Below are 14,378 nucleotides of genomic sequence, written 5' to 3'. Positions count from 1 at the left end.
ACATCTTTCTGTGATCCGTTAAAAAAATGTAATAAATAAACTAAATTGTGGACCAGCTTGTGCTGTTGCAATTGCGCATGCACAATGCATCTGGCTTGCATCACAAAGTACAGTATGCCTTCCTTAATATGTCTGAGCCAGGTGAATTTGTAGTTTGTTCAAAACTGCTGGCCCTGTGTATTGCGGAAATTCAAAATTTTAATTTAAAACAAAGTGATTTAAAAATTACCATAACTTACGGTGATTTTAATGTTTGGTTCACTCCATTTCATGAGTTTTATTACTTTTAGACCTGACATGCTTGTGAAGATTTTTTTTCCGGAGAAATCAGAGATGCTTGGTTACATGCAAATTGTCCTATTTGAAAACCCACAAAACCGTCTCTCACATTTGCTGTAGGAAAGAAAGCATGTTAATTCTATTCACAGCGCTTCTTCTTTTTCGCTGTTCATCCTTCACATCACCTCTGTTTTAAGAGATCATTTTTTATGGGATTTTACAGTATACTTACTTACCAAGCCCCACCTCTTAAAGACGCTTGCATGTACATAGACGCTACAATATATACGTCATTTTCAATGCATTTTATTCATTTACAGTAACAATATTTTTGTCTTCAAGTATGTTTGCAAGGTGTTTTAATAAGTTTAAATGTGTGGGTTAAAACTAAAAGAAAAACGAAATACTGTTTATATGGTCTCACTATAGCACTGATTTTCACTTATTACAGGTGTAGTATGTAACCTCCGTGACAAATGGAGGTTCACTGTACTGCAATTGTAATTGAAAATAACACGCAACTAGAGCAATGCTAGTCAGAAAATAATAGTTTTCGTGATGTCATAGATTTTTGAGCAGGCGGCAGTCACCTGCAAATTATATATGTCGGAAAAAAACGGAAAATGACTACCTTGCCCATCTGTGAATTATTATCTGGCTTCCATAGTATGCACGGACAGTGAAGGCAGGCCCCGGGCCCCTGGTGAGGTGTGGAACGGCTCCGCTCAAGGCTGCTGCCTGTACAAGTGCATGGAGAATGGCTCCGTGCTGGCTGTGGACCCCGACTGCGGCTTTGTTCCGACGCCGCTGTGCGAGAGGCAGGGCGAGTACGTGCTTGACGTGCTGGAGGAAGGCGCCTGCTGCCCCAAGAAGATCTGTGGTGAGGTCAAGTGTCAAGATGAAATAGCGTGACTATGACATCCTATGATTTTCATGACCAAAATAATCACAATTATTGGTATTCTTACAATATTACTCAAAGCCACATAAGCAGGCAGTATGGCGGACGAGTGGCTTGTAGGGGTGGGACAGTACAGGTTACTCACGGTTACTGTACTTTTTTTTTTTTTTTTGTGCCATGGTTGGGTACATTTGTGGTATGCGCTTTGTGCATAACTAGAATGACCTTTTGTCTTTATTTTATAATGCATTTTTAGTGTACTGAATAACATAGAGTAACTCTTTTGTTAAACACAACTCTTCCAGATGGTGAACTGGCTCTTAGCCCTTGACTCTTGTGTACACGTGTATTGTATACACAACTATTTGTATACATGTGACAGTAGTAGTAGACATCGGGTAATAGGCGGGTTATACCCAGGACTAGTCACCAGCCAATTACAGGAAACAAATTACGCGTACCCCACTCGGAAGGCGTGATCAATCGACCCATGAGTAATTGATACACTTGGGTTAGGAATTAAAATCTCACTGAAATGTGCACTGGTACAACGTTACGTGGGTCAAGTGTTTTCATGAAGTGACAGAATCGTACATCTTCGACCATGTCCTTGCATCCAGAATGCAACATGACCAAATGTGACAGTGAAGCACCAGCTTGTGACCACGGCGACCGACTGGTGATCGGTTACAGCGCCCTCTCCTGCTGTCCAGAGTACCGATGCGGTGAGAACAAGCACTATTACCAGCAAATTGTTTGACATGCTTTAACGCTGTGTTGTCACCCCTCTTCCTCAGAGTGTGACCCTGCGGCGTGTCCCCCTGCACTCATCCCCAACTGTAGGGAAGACCAGTTTTTAGTGGAGATACGTTGGGGGAAACTGTGCTGCTATTCTTACCTCTGTGGTAGGCCAGAGATTTATTAAAACATTAAAGGAGACATATTATGCATTTTTTTCCCAATTTTTTTTTCTTTCACCAACATACCCCAAGGATAAGTCAAGAATTCAACCCATCCTGACAACTGAACCTGTGGTGGGAAATGTGGGCTATTTCTGCATCATAGTTTTTCAGACAGTGTAGAGTTGCTTGAAAGTGGCTCTGGATCTGGTCACACTTCTTGCTCACATTTTCAGAAATAGGCCTCTTACAAAAGATGCACTTGGTTGTTTAATTTCACACATGATGGGTGGGCAGGTGCTCCAGAGACTCAACTATTCAGATAAAAGAAATAAAAAGTCAATTGTTTATAATGTGTCCCCTTTAAGGAGCAGTGTGACTGTTTATTATGGGCACCTCCATCATCTGAAGGGCTATAATGGTGTGTTTTGCCGTGCAGTGTGTGAATCGTGCATGGAGCCAGTTCCTACCTGCTTGCAAGGAGAAATCCTGGCTGTGGATTTGAACACCACCCAAAGCTGCTGCCCACACTATCTTTGTGGTGAGCGGTGCTGCCATATGGCATAGTAATATTAATTATTCCAGCTTTTTGTTTTTACCTTTGCTATGGCTGTTGCGATTTTATTAGTGTAGGCTCTATATCTCAACTGTTTTTCTCTATGTGTGCTTGTAAGCATGCGTGTGTGTGTATACACGTGTATGTACTGTATGTATATATACTAATGTGCGTATATACTGTATATACATGTAAATATATATATATATATATATATATATATATATATATATGTATATATATATACTGTAGGTGGAATTCTTTCCCATTCTTGCTTGATGTACAGCTTCAGCTGTTCAACAGTCCGGGGTCTCCGTTGTCATATTTTACGCTACATAATGCGCCACACATTTTCAATGGGAGACAGGTCTGGACTGCAGAAAATATATCAAATATTTATATATGATATATAAATATATATGAAATATTTTATATGTAATTTTGTGGCATTATTATAATTTGTTTAAATTATGTATTTTATATACTGCGATTGGCTAGACCACCTCAGGGTGTACCTCCCCTCTCACCCGAAGATAGCTGGGATAGGCTCCAACACGCCCGCGACCCTAGTGAGGATAACCGGTACAGAAAATGGATGGATGGATGGATTTTATATATTTTAGCTACAAAATAAGACAACCATATTAAAAATTTGTTCAAGCCCCGGCCCCGCCTGTGTGGAGTTTGCATGTTTTTCCCGTGCCCGCATGGGTTTTCTCCGGGCACTCCGGTTTCCTCCCACATCCCAAAAACATGCATGAATTGAAGACTCTAAATTGCCCGTAGGTGTGAATGTGAGTGCGAATGGTTGTTTGTTTGTATGTGCCCTGCGATTGGGTGGCAACCAGTTCAGGGTGTAACCCGCCTCCTGCCCGATGATAGCTGGGATAGGCTCCAGCACGCCTGAGACCCTAGTTAGGAGAAGCGGCTCAGAAAATGGATGGATGGATGAATATATTTTATTTTGTTTTATTGTATATATTCTTTAGGGATGTAAAAGTTAACTCAAGATGAATCACAAAAATAATTATTGGATTAATCACATAATTTATTTTGGAATTATTGGATTAATCACAGAATTTATTTTGACCACACACCCTCTTTACCTTAACTGCGGATGAATATCTGAAATGTGGAGCAGGTTGCTATAAAGTCAGTCATCAGGTCATTGCTTCTGCCAGTGCAAAGTTAAGTGAGGAGACTGACTGGTGTGCTCAGCGACAAATTTTGCTTCAAAAGTCGAACCGGTGGGACTATTGAAAAAAACAAAAAACAAACAATAATAATAGTAATTTGCACATAGTACCTCATTCTTGCACATAGTCCCTCATTCTTTTCATCACAGCACAACAAGTTTAAAATACCATCTCAAAGCAAAATGTGGTACTGTGTGTGGTATATTTGGTGCCTGTGATTCATCGCAATTAATCAAAATGTAAGTGTGATTAATCTGATTTAAAATATGAATCGATTGACAGCGCTAATAATTTTATTCATTAAAATCTTTCCCATGTGTTACAGTGTGTGATGTCAACAAGTGTCCCAAATCATCTGTGAGCTGTGCACCGGGTCTTACTTTGGTTGAAACCACTCCATCGGGCTATTGCTGTCCGCAGCAGCACTGTGGTACCTAAACATTTTAGTTTCAATCAAGTTCTCTGTTTTTTGTGTTTAAACCTCACACAGTATGCTTTTGCCTCTGTCACTCCCAGAATGTCAGTGTGAGGACAGTGCTCTCCAAGTGTGCCAGCTTGTAAGTAAGCTGCATTAAAACTCTAAAGCAGGGTTTTGTTCACACCGAGACAGCAGAATCGCTTTAGCCAGAGCGCTTTATCTTCTCTCAGGGGGAGGTTCTATTCGAGGTCCCAGACATCAGCAGCAGCGACTGTGGCTGTCCTCGACACGCATGCCGTATGTGGAATGCGAGCATGAAAAAACACACTGGGGTGCCAGGCCATCCAGGGCTCCCTGGCACCCCACCCACCTTCCATAAAAGGGTTTTTGGTCTTCCTCTGTCGTGTAATTATTGATTTAATGCTTGTGTGTGCTTCCCTTTAGAGAAAGCAGAGGTGTGCCTTTTCCAAGGAGTAACAGTTCTGGGACCGGGCCAATCCCTCATTCAGTACTTTGAGACAGAGTTGTGCTATACTGTCCAATGCCTGCATCACAAAGATCCAAACACAGGCTTCTATGCCATGGAAATCACTTCAGCCAACTGCTCCCAGCAATGTAAACCTGTATGTATCCAGCATATTTAGTGCATTTTCATATATGTAATGTTAGCTTTAAAGCATACACACATACCTTTGTTTAACATCTTAACCAATTTTTGACATGAGACACCAACCATGATGAGGAAATGATGGGCAAGTGTGTGCTTATTGTTCTTCTACTAGGTCGTGTTCTTGACATGACTTCACACATAGTGATATCTCCACCGACAATCGCAAGTCTCCTCCAGCAAACCAGATGTCTTTCATAGTACCAAGAGTGACCTGTGAGAGGCAGCATTGTGCCACAAGGCATCCAGACTGCTGGAAACGTATTTGCTATTGTAAATATTGAACAGGATTAACATTTACGATTGTTGGCTAGGTAGTTTTCCGAGCAGATTGGTGGGGGGAAATAACACTTAACACACCCCATACCACAGGATAATCGCTCAGAATAATCTTTGAGAGACATCCGATAATGGGGCCTTTGCTGACTTTGATCCGAAGTGTTGGAAAATGCTCAAAGTGACCCAATTATTGGTAATTTCTTCTTCTGTCTCAACAGAACCAGGTATACGTATCATCTGCTGACCCTCAGGTGTGCTGCGGCTCCTGTAAAAACATCTCCTGCGCATTCACCAGCAACAATGGGACCACAGAGCTTTTTACCGTGAGAGCAAACAAAAACTAAACAATATATTTTTATTTTTTTAAGTGAAATTGATTGGAATAGTGGGTGTGTGCAGGTGGGAAGCTCCTGGGTGGAGAACTGCACCAGTTACAACTGCATGGAAACACCGGTGGGGGCCGTGGTTCTAGGGTCTGGCGTGGTTTGCCCACCTTTCAATGAAACCGAGTGCACTCAGGTTGGGGACCAAGGACAGGTGTCTGTACACAAGATGGACAAAAGTATTGTCACACATGGCTTCAGCAAGTAAAAATAAAAAGAGACATGGTGGATGACTGGTTAGCACATCTGCCTCACAGTTCTGAGTTCCCGGTTCATCAGAATCAGAATCATCTTTATTTGCCAAGTATGTCCAAAAACACAAGGAATTTGTCTCCGGTATTTGGAGCCGCTCTAGTACGACAACAGACAGTCAATTGACAGAGAACACTTTGGAGACATAAAGACATTGACAAAAAAAAACAGTCACTGAGCAGTAAAGGGTTGCTAGTTATCTGGTAATGCTGGTACATTTTTTTTTTTTTTTTTTTTTTGACAATTGTGAAAAAAGATGCAGAGTCCTCTAGCACTTAGAGCAGTTCAAATGACTAATATTGCAATATTCATCCTCGCCTGTGTGGAGTTTACATGTTCTCCCCGTGCCTGTGTGGATTTTCTCCGGGAACTCCGGTTTCCTCCCACATCCCAAAAACATGCGCAGTAGCTGAATTGAAGACTCTAAATTGTCTGTAGGTGTGAATGTGAGTACAAATGGTTGTTTATTTATATGTGCCCTACGATTGGCCGGTGACCAGTTCAGGGTGTACCCCGCCTCCTGCCCATAGTTAGCTGGGATAGCCTACAGCACGCCCGCGACCCGAGTGAGGAACAGTGTAGAAAATGGATGGATGGAATGGATGTTGGACATGTGAGATGGTCCCACAAAGTTGAAAGCATTGAATTGAAAATATCTAATAAAAATGGTCATGCGTGGTCATAGGATTTCATCGCTGTCAGTGGGAAAACCTGTGGCGCTGTCCAAATATGGTCATTTTCATATTTTTTCACAAATCAATACTATTTGGTGGTGGCACGTTGGACGACTGGTTAGAGCGTCTGCCTCACAGTTCTGAGGACTGGGGTTCAATCCCCGGCCCCGCTTGTGTGGAGTTTGCATGTTCTTCCCGTGCCTGCGTGGGTTTTCTCCGGGCTCTCCGGTTTCCTCCCACATCCCAAAAACATGCATGAATTGAAGACTCTAAATTGCCCGTAGGTGTGAATGTGAGTGTGAATGGTTGTTTGTTTGTATGTGCCTTGCGATTGGCTGGCAACCAGTTCAGGGTGTAACCCGCCTCCTGCCCGATGATAGCTGGGATAGGCTCCAGCACGCCCGCGACCCAAGTGAGGAGAAGCGGCTCAGAAAATGGATGGATGGATGGAATACTATTTGGAGTGTCCACAATTTGTCTGTTATTTTTACGAGTTATTAACCAATTTCAAACTCCACCTTTTCCTTCACTCTGTGGGAGCCTTGCAGCATAAGGTTAGATGCATTTGAGTAAGCCTTTTTTTTTTTACTTTTTTAATTTTTTTAAAAAAACATCGATCGCTGTACTGCTTTGTTGCAGAAGGAAGCCCTTGAACCACGATTAGATTAATATCCCCCTAATACACAGGGGTAGTCACCTCATGGTTTTATTTATTGCATCATTCATGGCTCTCAGAACTTTGAAAAAGAGTTTGTGAAGATGACGTAACACTGGCGTTTGCTTTTGTGAAGTTTCAAAGGCTTTTGTATGGTCGGGACCGCATATTATGATGTTTGTATCACATTTTACAGCACAAGCCATAGTACGCAAAAAACTTCCACAGGGATGTGTAGACTTTTTATATATAGCTACTTTATCACACCAGACATCCTCTCAATTGTTTGTGATTGTGTATTCATGCCCCAAAAATATTCAACCAATCAATTAGGTTCCAATATGATACAGTAGCTGTTCAATATTTTGAATTCCACTTAAACTTTTTACAAAATTATTACTTTACACAACTTATTTTTTGTCTCGTTGTGGGTTGTTGAGCAGAATGGTTGCTAATTCGGCATAGCTTCTGAATCTTCAGCTGCCTGAGCTCCTTTGCTCTGCTTTTGTACGCTACTCTTATGCCCAGTTGTTAGCAACTGAAGGATGAGCAAATTTTTTATTTGAATTTTGCGGCGGTGGCCATGCAGGTAGCAGATGAGCGTGAGGCAGTGGGGGTGTGCCCGCGAGTGAATGGGAAATGAATGACACTTCATGAGTCACAGCTTCAATCTCGGATTGGTTGTTTGTCCTCGGGCGTGGTAGTTTCTTAAAAATCATATTAGAGGTACATGATGGGGGCACATAGGGCTGATTTTTTTTCACAGATTATTTTAATAAATAAATATGATAAAAAGCGGCACGGTGGACGACTGGTTAGCAAATCAAATCCCGGCGCCGCCTGTGTGGAGTTTGCATGTTCTCCCCGTGCCTGCGTGGGTTTTCTCCGGGTACTCCGGCTTCCGCCCACATCCCAAAAACATGCATGGTAGTTTAATTGAATGTGAGTGCGACTGGTTGTTTGTTTATATATGTGCCCTGCGATTGGCTGGCGACCAGTTCAGGGTGTACTCCGCCTCTTGCCCGAAGATGGCTAAGACAGGCTCCAGCATGCCCGCGAACCTAGTGAGGATAAGCGGTACAGAAAATGGATGGATGGATGGATGGATGTGTGCTAATTTGGTCAAATGTTTCCCTTTATTCCTATTTTTACTCATGTTTCGGGCTTCTGAGCTGGCATACCACGTCAAAATGAAGATATATAATCATACAATTAAACAGAAGTGGTAAGTATTGTTCTCTACTTGCAGAAAGGTGGTGTGGTTCAGAGGTACTTGGACGGCTGCTGCAGGACATGTGAGTGTCTGCGTTTATTAATGCTTGAGAAGGGTGAGTGCCTTGTTGCCTGACAGCGGATGGGCTTATTGGCTGAATTTTATGAGGGGTGCGTGGCCTGTTGTAGCAACTGGCGATCAATCCTGACGCTTGGCCTGTTTTTCCCTACAATCTGCGACTTTGGTCTGGTGATCGACAGGCGGGAAAAAGGAAAGTTATAATCATCTGTGCATCAATCCAGTAATGGTACGCTCCGGGTGATTGAAAGTGGATTGTTTCTTCACCGCTTGCCTGCTTTGACCTTGCAGTTGCTCCACGGTGAGGTTGTGAGCTAGCGCAGAGGTTGTCTTCACGCATTATGTGATTTAGGTTCCTTTTGTTGTTGAGGTGTGGAAGTGCATGTGCATGCTAGCGCCCTGCGTCCTCTCTGTGCTGTGTCTGTGCCATGTTGACTTCTTGATGTTGTTTTTTCTTTTAATGGTTTTTGTGTTCTCCCGGCGCTTTCTTTCTTTGCTGTCCTGACGATGCTACCAGGTGCTGGAGTGGGTGTTTTACCCTTTACCGTTAATCCCATAACCCCCACCGGTAGTACTAACTGTGACACAGGTATGTGCTGCTTGATATTAGACGATGAGGCCTGATCCAATTGATTGACTTGCAATTATCTTCATTCTCCATTGTAGCCAAGCGCAGTCTGAGCACCCCAATAAAATAGCTGCTGCTGGGCAACAAAACATCCAGCTCAATAGTCCTCACAGGGTCCCTAATAAGAATGTGTGTGTGCGTGTAGGTGTGTGTGCGTGTAGATGTGTGTGTTTATTTATATTTTTGTCATTCATCATCATTTTTGCCAATTATAATAATTTACATTGAATGGTAATATTCGGTAACCATGAATTTATACTGTAATGACATCCAGTACAAGTGCTGTATCAAACACATTTAAACACAATGATGCTCAGTTTGAGTCACACTGTAGCTTCATATACAGGTGTGTCTTGATAAATGACAATATCGAGGAATACTTTGTTTCAAAAAGTGAAACTCCAATTTTATATAAATTCACTGCACACTTCACAGAGTGAAATATAATTTATGATTATAGCTTACAACGAACGAAAAACAAAAATTCGCTATCGCAAGAAATTTGATGATTACATATTGTAAGAAAATCAAAATACACAACGATAAATTGCTGAGCTTTTTGCCTACGGCATCTAACGTGGGCGGAGCAAAGCATTAAAGTTTCCTGATCATTTTGAACATTCGCAATGAAAAATCGAGGGCCCACTCATCGATGCTTGCGGCTTTATTTTTTTTCAAGGTATCATTTTTGATACAGTGCTTGTATTGAATTATATTAGAGAGTGTCTGTGAGTGATTCGTCTACTTTTTGTGGTTTTCTGTGAACGTGAGTACAGGCAAAGAGGACGGTAAGACATGCAAGCGAGTGGCCATCCGGACCACCATACGTAAAGATGACTGCAGGAGCAACACACCTGTGAGAAAACATACACACGCACACAATTACAATACAGTGTTCCCCACTATATCGCGGATCCTCGTTCTGACCCTCATTATGTCACAGATTTTTTTTGTGTGAAAAATATCTCTCTGTGAGGGAAATCTCTGCTAAATTGCATCAATCTATATTTGGTAGTAATTGTTTTTTTATGGGCTTTTATGTTTTACTAATGGCAAATGCCCTCACATTTGGGAAAGAAGAGCAACTGTCACCAATGCTCTTTATGGCTGTTTATTGAACGCCCGCCGCTAAAACGTAATGAGCACACTCATGCAAAACCTGCTGTCCGCCACACCTCATGCCCGGACACTCACACACAGACTCACCATCGCTTGAGCCACCCGGACACTTCAATGCGTACAGTGTTTTCTATTTTATGTTTAAATTTGTTTGTGATCAAATACAGTTGGGAGTAAAAAATATGTGACACGTTAGTCATTTCTTACATATCTGCATAAATTGGTCATAAAACGTGGTCTAGCAGAGAATTTGCTGAAACTAATACCACTTAAATAATTCTGTTTTCATATTTTTATTGCAAATGTAAACAGTTGCAGGACAGGGAGGAAAAGGTGAGTGAACCTCTCAGTTACAAATTCTCCAAGAGTTAATCAGTCAGGTGTAAGCCAGTTCAATCAATGAGACAAGAATGGAGATGTGGCTGAAAGCTGCTCTGGTCACGAGAAAACACACAACCAGTTTACAATTGTCTCTGGTCAAGAACTATTGCTTGATGTGTACCATGCCTTGCTCAGAAGACCTACGATTAAGAATTGATGACTTGTATAAAGCTGGAAAAGGTTAAAAAACAAAAGGTATCGCTAAAATACTTGATGTTCATCACGCGATGGTTAAATAAATGGAGAAAGTTCAACACTGTTGCTTCTCTTCCAAGGAGTGGCCGTCCTTTAAAGGAGACTACAAGAGCACAGGACACAATGGTCAATGAGGTAAAAAAAGAACCCTAGAGTGTCAGTGAGAAATTACGAGCAAATGCCAACATATCTGTTGACAAATCTACCATACGTCAAACAATGGTGAGGTACAAGGGAGAACACGAAGGAGGAAATTTAAGAAAAAAAGCTTCACATACTTTTTCCTCACACTGTATATTTAAATGTGTTTATATGGTATTTATAGACCACAGATATCCCCCAGGATGAACGAGGTTCACTTTAGCCTATACATCTGCCTTCACACTGTGCCCCGGCCTTATTACAGGTGACAGTCTTCTCCTGTGATGGAAAATGTCCGTCGGCCACCATCTTCAACTTCAACATCAACAGTCACGCCAGGTTCTGCAAGTGCTGCCGTGAGAACGGACTGCAGTCCCGCTCAGTGGCGCTCTACTGCACACGCAATGCCACCAGGGTGGCGTACCGCTTTCAAGAGCCCCTGGACTGTACCTGCCAGTGGAACTGAATGAAAGGTTCCGGCAAGGAAATAACAGAGGGCTCGAAGATTTGTGATGCATGTATGACGTAGTACAGGGAAGGTATCACATTAGATTTTGTACAGCACTTAGAGATCAAGGTAATACAGTGCTTCAAAGGGGACATATTATGGAAAATTGTCTTTTTATTTGCTTGGATACAAATAGAATAGTTGTGGAATGCCTGCTCACCCATCAAGTGTGAAATTAAACAACCAAATAAAACTTTTGTTAGCTGCCTAATTCCGAAAACGTCAATGTCGACGAGCCGTTCAGAATTTTGCTGATTTGTGATCCCACTTGAATGAGACGGCACCAGACGGGTTCACTTCAGGGCCTGGGTTCTGTTTGAGGTTTCTTCCTTCGAGGGAGTTTTTCCTTGCCTCTGTTGCCAAGTGCTTGCTTGTGTGGGGTTTAGTTGATTTTCTTTAATGTATGAAGAGTGTGGTACTTGACCTACCCAAAGTGTAAACTGCCTTGAGATAACTTCTCTTGTGAATTGGCACTGTGTAAATAAAATTGGCTTGCCTTGACCACCCCCTTAAAAACAAGCTGATTTGAGTGCGGCCCTAAAAAGGAGTATTTCTCTCTCTCTCGCCGGCAAGATGTGGCAACTGCAGTTGCCAAGCACAAACTCTGCATCGAGTTGTCATGGAAACTAAAGCCGGACTCGCCATTGGCTCAAGGGATGAGGGCAAACCCCCCAAAATAGGCCATTTTCAGCAAGCCACTGGATAGAGTGTGTAAGATGTACTGTAACTCTTGATCCTTGGGATTATTTGACACCCTGGAACTGTTTTAGATTGAAAGAATTTTTGTTTTATTTAAAAAAAAATTTAAATACACTCATATCGACTGTACCCATCCACTTAACCATTGTAGGGAAGTTTACAATCATGTTGTATCCTGCTTATTTTTGACAACTGATCATTTTTAGCCCAAAAAATGTATTATAATGTAGAATATTTTTGAGGAGATGAACATGGGTCTTTACCAACTGACGTCTTGCATGAGCCCGATTTTCTATAGAAGTACTGTTAAAAGACAATACTCGTTCCACCTTCTTACTGACGCACCAGAATAGGTCAATAAAAGCTTTAAATGTGTTTTTGTCTGATTTATTACTTTACCCAAGTGCCCAATTCAGATTTAACGCCGTTATTCCATCAATTTCCAAGTAAATTTCAAGGGACACGTTGAATATGGGTTGTTTACACTAATGTAATGAAACAAATCGGCCAAACTGCACTTAAAAATGCTACAAGAATCAACAGTGGGCTGTGACAGCACTTAATTAAACAATATTTCGAAAATAATACAAACATGAAATGTTATATACCATTTAGTTTGCTTGGCTCTGTTTTGCTTATTTAATAATCAACACACCTCAAATATATCATATATAGATACCATATTAAATGGACTTTTTCTGTTGTTTCGATTTGCAGTTGCTGTTTTTAATGTGGGCTTTTTAATGCTGCGCTCACATTAGGAGATATTCTTTACGTATTGAAATTGTATCCATATCTGGAAGAGGCCTGCTTCTGATCCCAAGATGTCTGCTTCGATGCATTTACCCCCCCCCCCCCCCCCCCCCCCTATTTACACTGTCATGATGCATATCCCAACTGTGACATTTGAGAACAAAACATAGGAATAGTATCACTTGAACTCCGTAGTGTAAATCCAGCATCGTCACCATTTAAGTTTCTTACATTTTGGTGCCTACAGTCTCTTTGGGAAAACAACCTCTAACTAGTTTTGAAATACGGAAAACGATTTGACAAACTGTTGTTCAATTTATTTTAAACTGTGGCTTGGTAACAAATAATGTTTGCAATCTCTCAATGTTTCAAAATGTGGTAAAATGTGTTATGGTCCAATGACGTCAACATTGAAGGTTTTGGTCACGATTCCAAAAAGATTTGTCATGAACTCAACACTGCACCTCACCCAAAGAACACCATACCAACACTGAAGCAAAGTGGTAGCAGCGCACACAAGGTATAAAGAATTAAGAACAATTGAAATAGCAGTCAGTGTGAGCAAAAAGGCTTTTGCCAGAAAGCATAAAAAACAAACAAACACAATCTCAGGAAGCATGTACTAGAACATCTGAAATTGTTTTGTGTGGTTAATCAGAGGTGCTTTAAATGGTGGCAAGTGTGTGCTGACACCCACTTAACATGCGTTTGCATGTGATTGGTTAATTCTGAACACAGCCACATCGTAGTTACAGTATAAGATGGTGTGCACGCGTGTGCAACCACATTATCTCAGTTGTTTATATTTACTTCCCCAGTCAAAATGATACAGAAAAAAATTTGTTGCACAGGTTATCAGCCATGGTGGAAAACGTTTTAATATTATTTATCTTGATCTCATTTTTTTATATTACAAAAACCTGCCATTTGCGCAGGGTTGCGGAGACTTTTTAGAGCCACTTTATGTTCCCTGCCATTGGCTGGCGACCAGTCCGTGGTGGATTCCGCCTGTCGCCCAAAGTCAGCTGAGATGGGCTCCAGTGATAGAAAACGGATGGATGGATAGTGGATCTGAAACGTGCTAAATTTAGCTCCATTCTTCTGGTTCAATAAGAAACCCTCAAATTCAAAGTGAGCGTTGATGCTGTCACTATGTTGTCTCGTCTCCAGTCCCGCTAGGCGCCACGGAAATTGGCGCTGGCGGGGCAAGTGGCAAGCTCCGTGTTTGGAACCCCCACCAGGACAGATGGACGACTACAAGGTGGGACATCAATCGAGCACCACTTGATGATGTCATTTCTGTAAAACACAAAATAGTATTTCTTCAATATACACGTTTGCGTCACATTCCACGCTCACCTGTTAGTTGCTAAGCAACTGCTGTCAGCGCCTGACAGATTGAGTTTCCAGCCGTTTAAAGATGTATGATCCACATAGGGCCTCGGCCAGGAAGAATGACCAAGCTTGCTTCTACATGCTGTCCCTGAAAGTCACTGAGGCTTTA

The 14,378-nt window shown here is 41.8% G+C and overlaps 1 protein-coding gene across 1 annotated transcript in view; it reads left to right on the top strand.

The window, feature by feature from the left end:
* Window positions 1-11,380, top strand: part of otogl (otogelin-like) — a 51,543-nt gene extending 40,163 nt beyond the window's left edge. Inside the window, exons 45-57 of the mRNA XM_061676863.1 lie at window positions 947-1,159; window positions 1,801-1,905; window positions 1,978-2,085; window positions 2,519-2,620; window positions 4,157-4,261; window positions 4,348-4,388; window positions 4,480-4,546; window positions 4,694-4,872; window positions 5,414-5,518; window positions 5,595-5,714; window positions 8,409-8,454; window positions 9,855-9,934; window positions 11,180-11,380. Coding sequence (XP_061532847.1) covers window positions 947-1,159; window positions 1,801-1,905; window positions 1,978-2,085; window positions 2,519-2,620; window positions 4,157-4,261; window positions 4,348-4,388; window positions 4,480-4,546; window positions 4,694-4,872; window positions 5,414-5,518; window positions 5,595-5,714; window positions 8,409-8,454; window positions 9,855-9,934; window positions 11,180-11,380 — 1,472 coding nt within the window. The remainder of the gene's footprint in view (window positions 1-946; window positions 1,160-1,800; window positions 1,906-1,977; window positions 2,086-2,518; window positions 2,621-4,156; window positions 4,262-4,347; window positions 4,389-4,479; window positions 4,547-4,693; window positions 4,873-5,413; window positions 5,519-5,594; window positions 5,715-8,408; window positions 8,455-9,854; window positions 9,935-11,179) is intronic.
* The last annotated feature ends 2,998 nt before the right edge of the window (window positions 11,381-14,378 follow it).

The sequence above is a fragment of the Phycodurus eques genome, chromosome 5, assembly GCF_024500275.1.
Source record: "Phycodurus eques isolate BA_2022a chromosome 5, UOR_Pequ_1.1, whole genome shotgun sequence".
Classification (NCBI taxonomy): domain Eukaryota; kingdom Metazoa; phylum Chordata; class Actinopteri; order Syngnathiformes; family Syngnathidae; genus Phycodurus; species Phycodurus eques.
The sequence above is the reverse complement of the archived record's forward strand: the minus strand, read 5'-3'. Positions and strand labels throughout refer to the sequence as shown.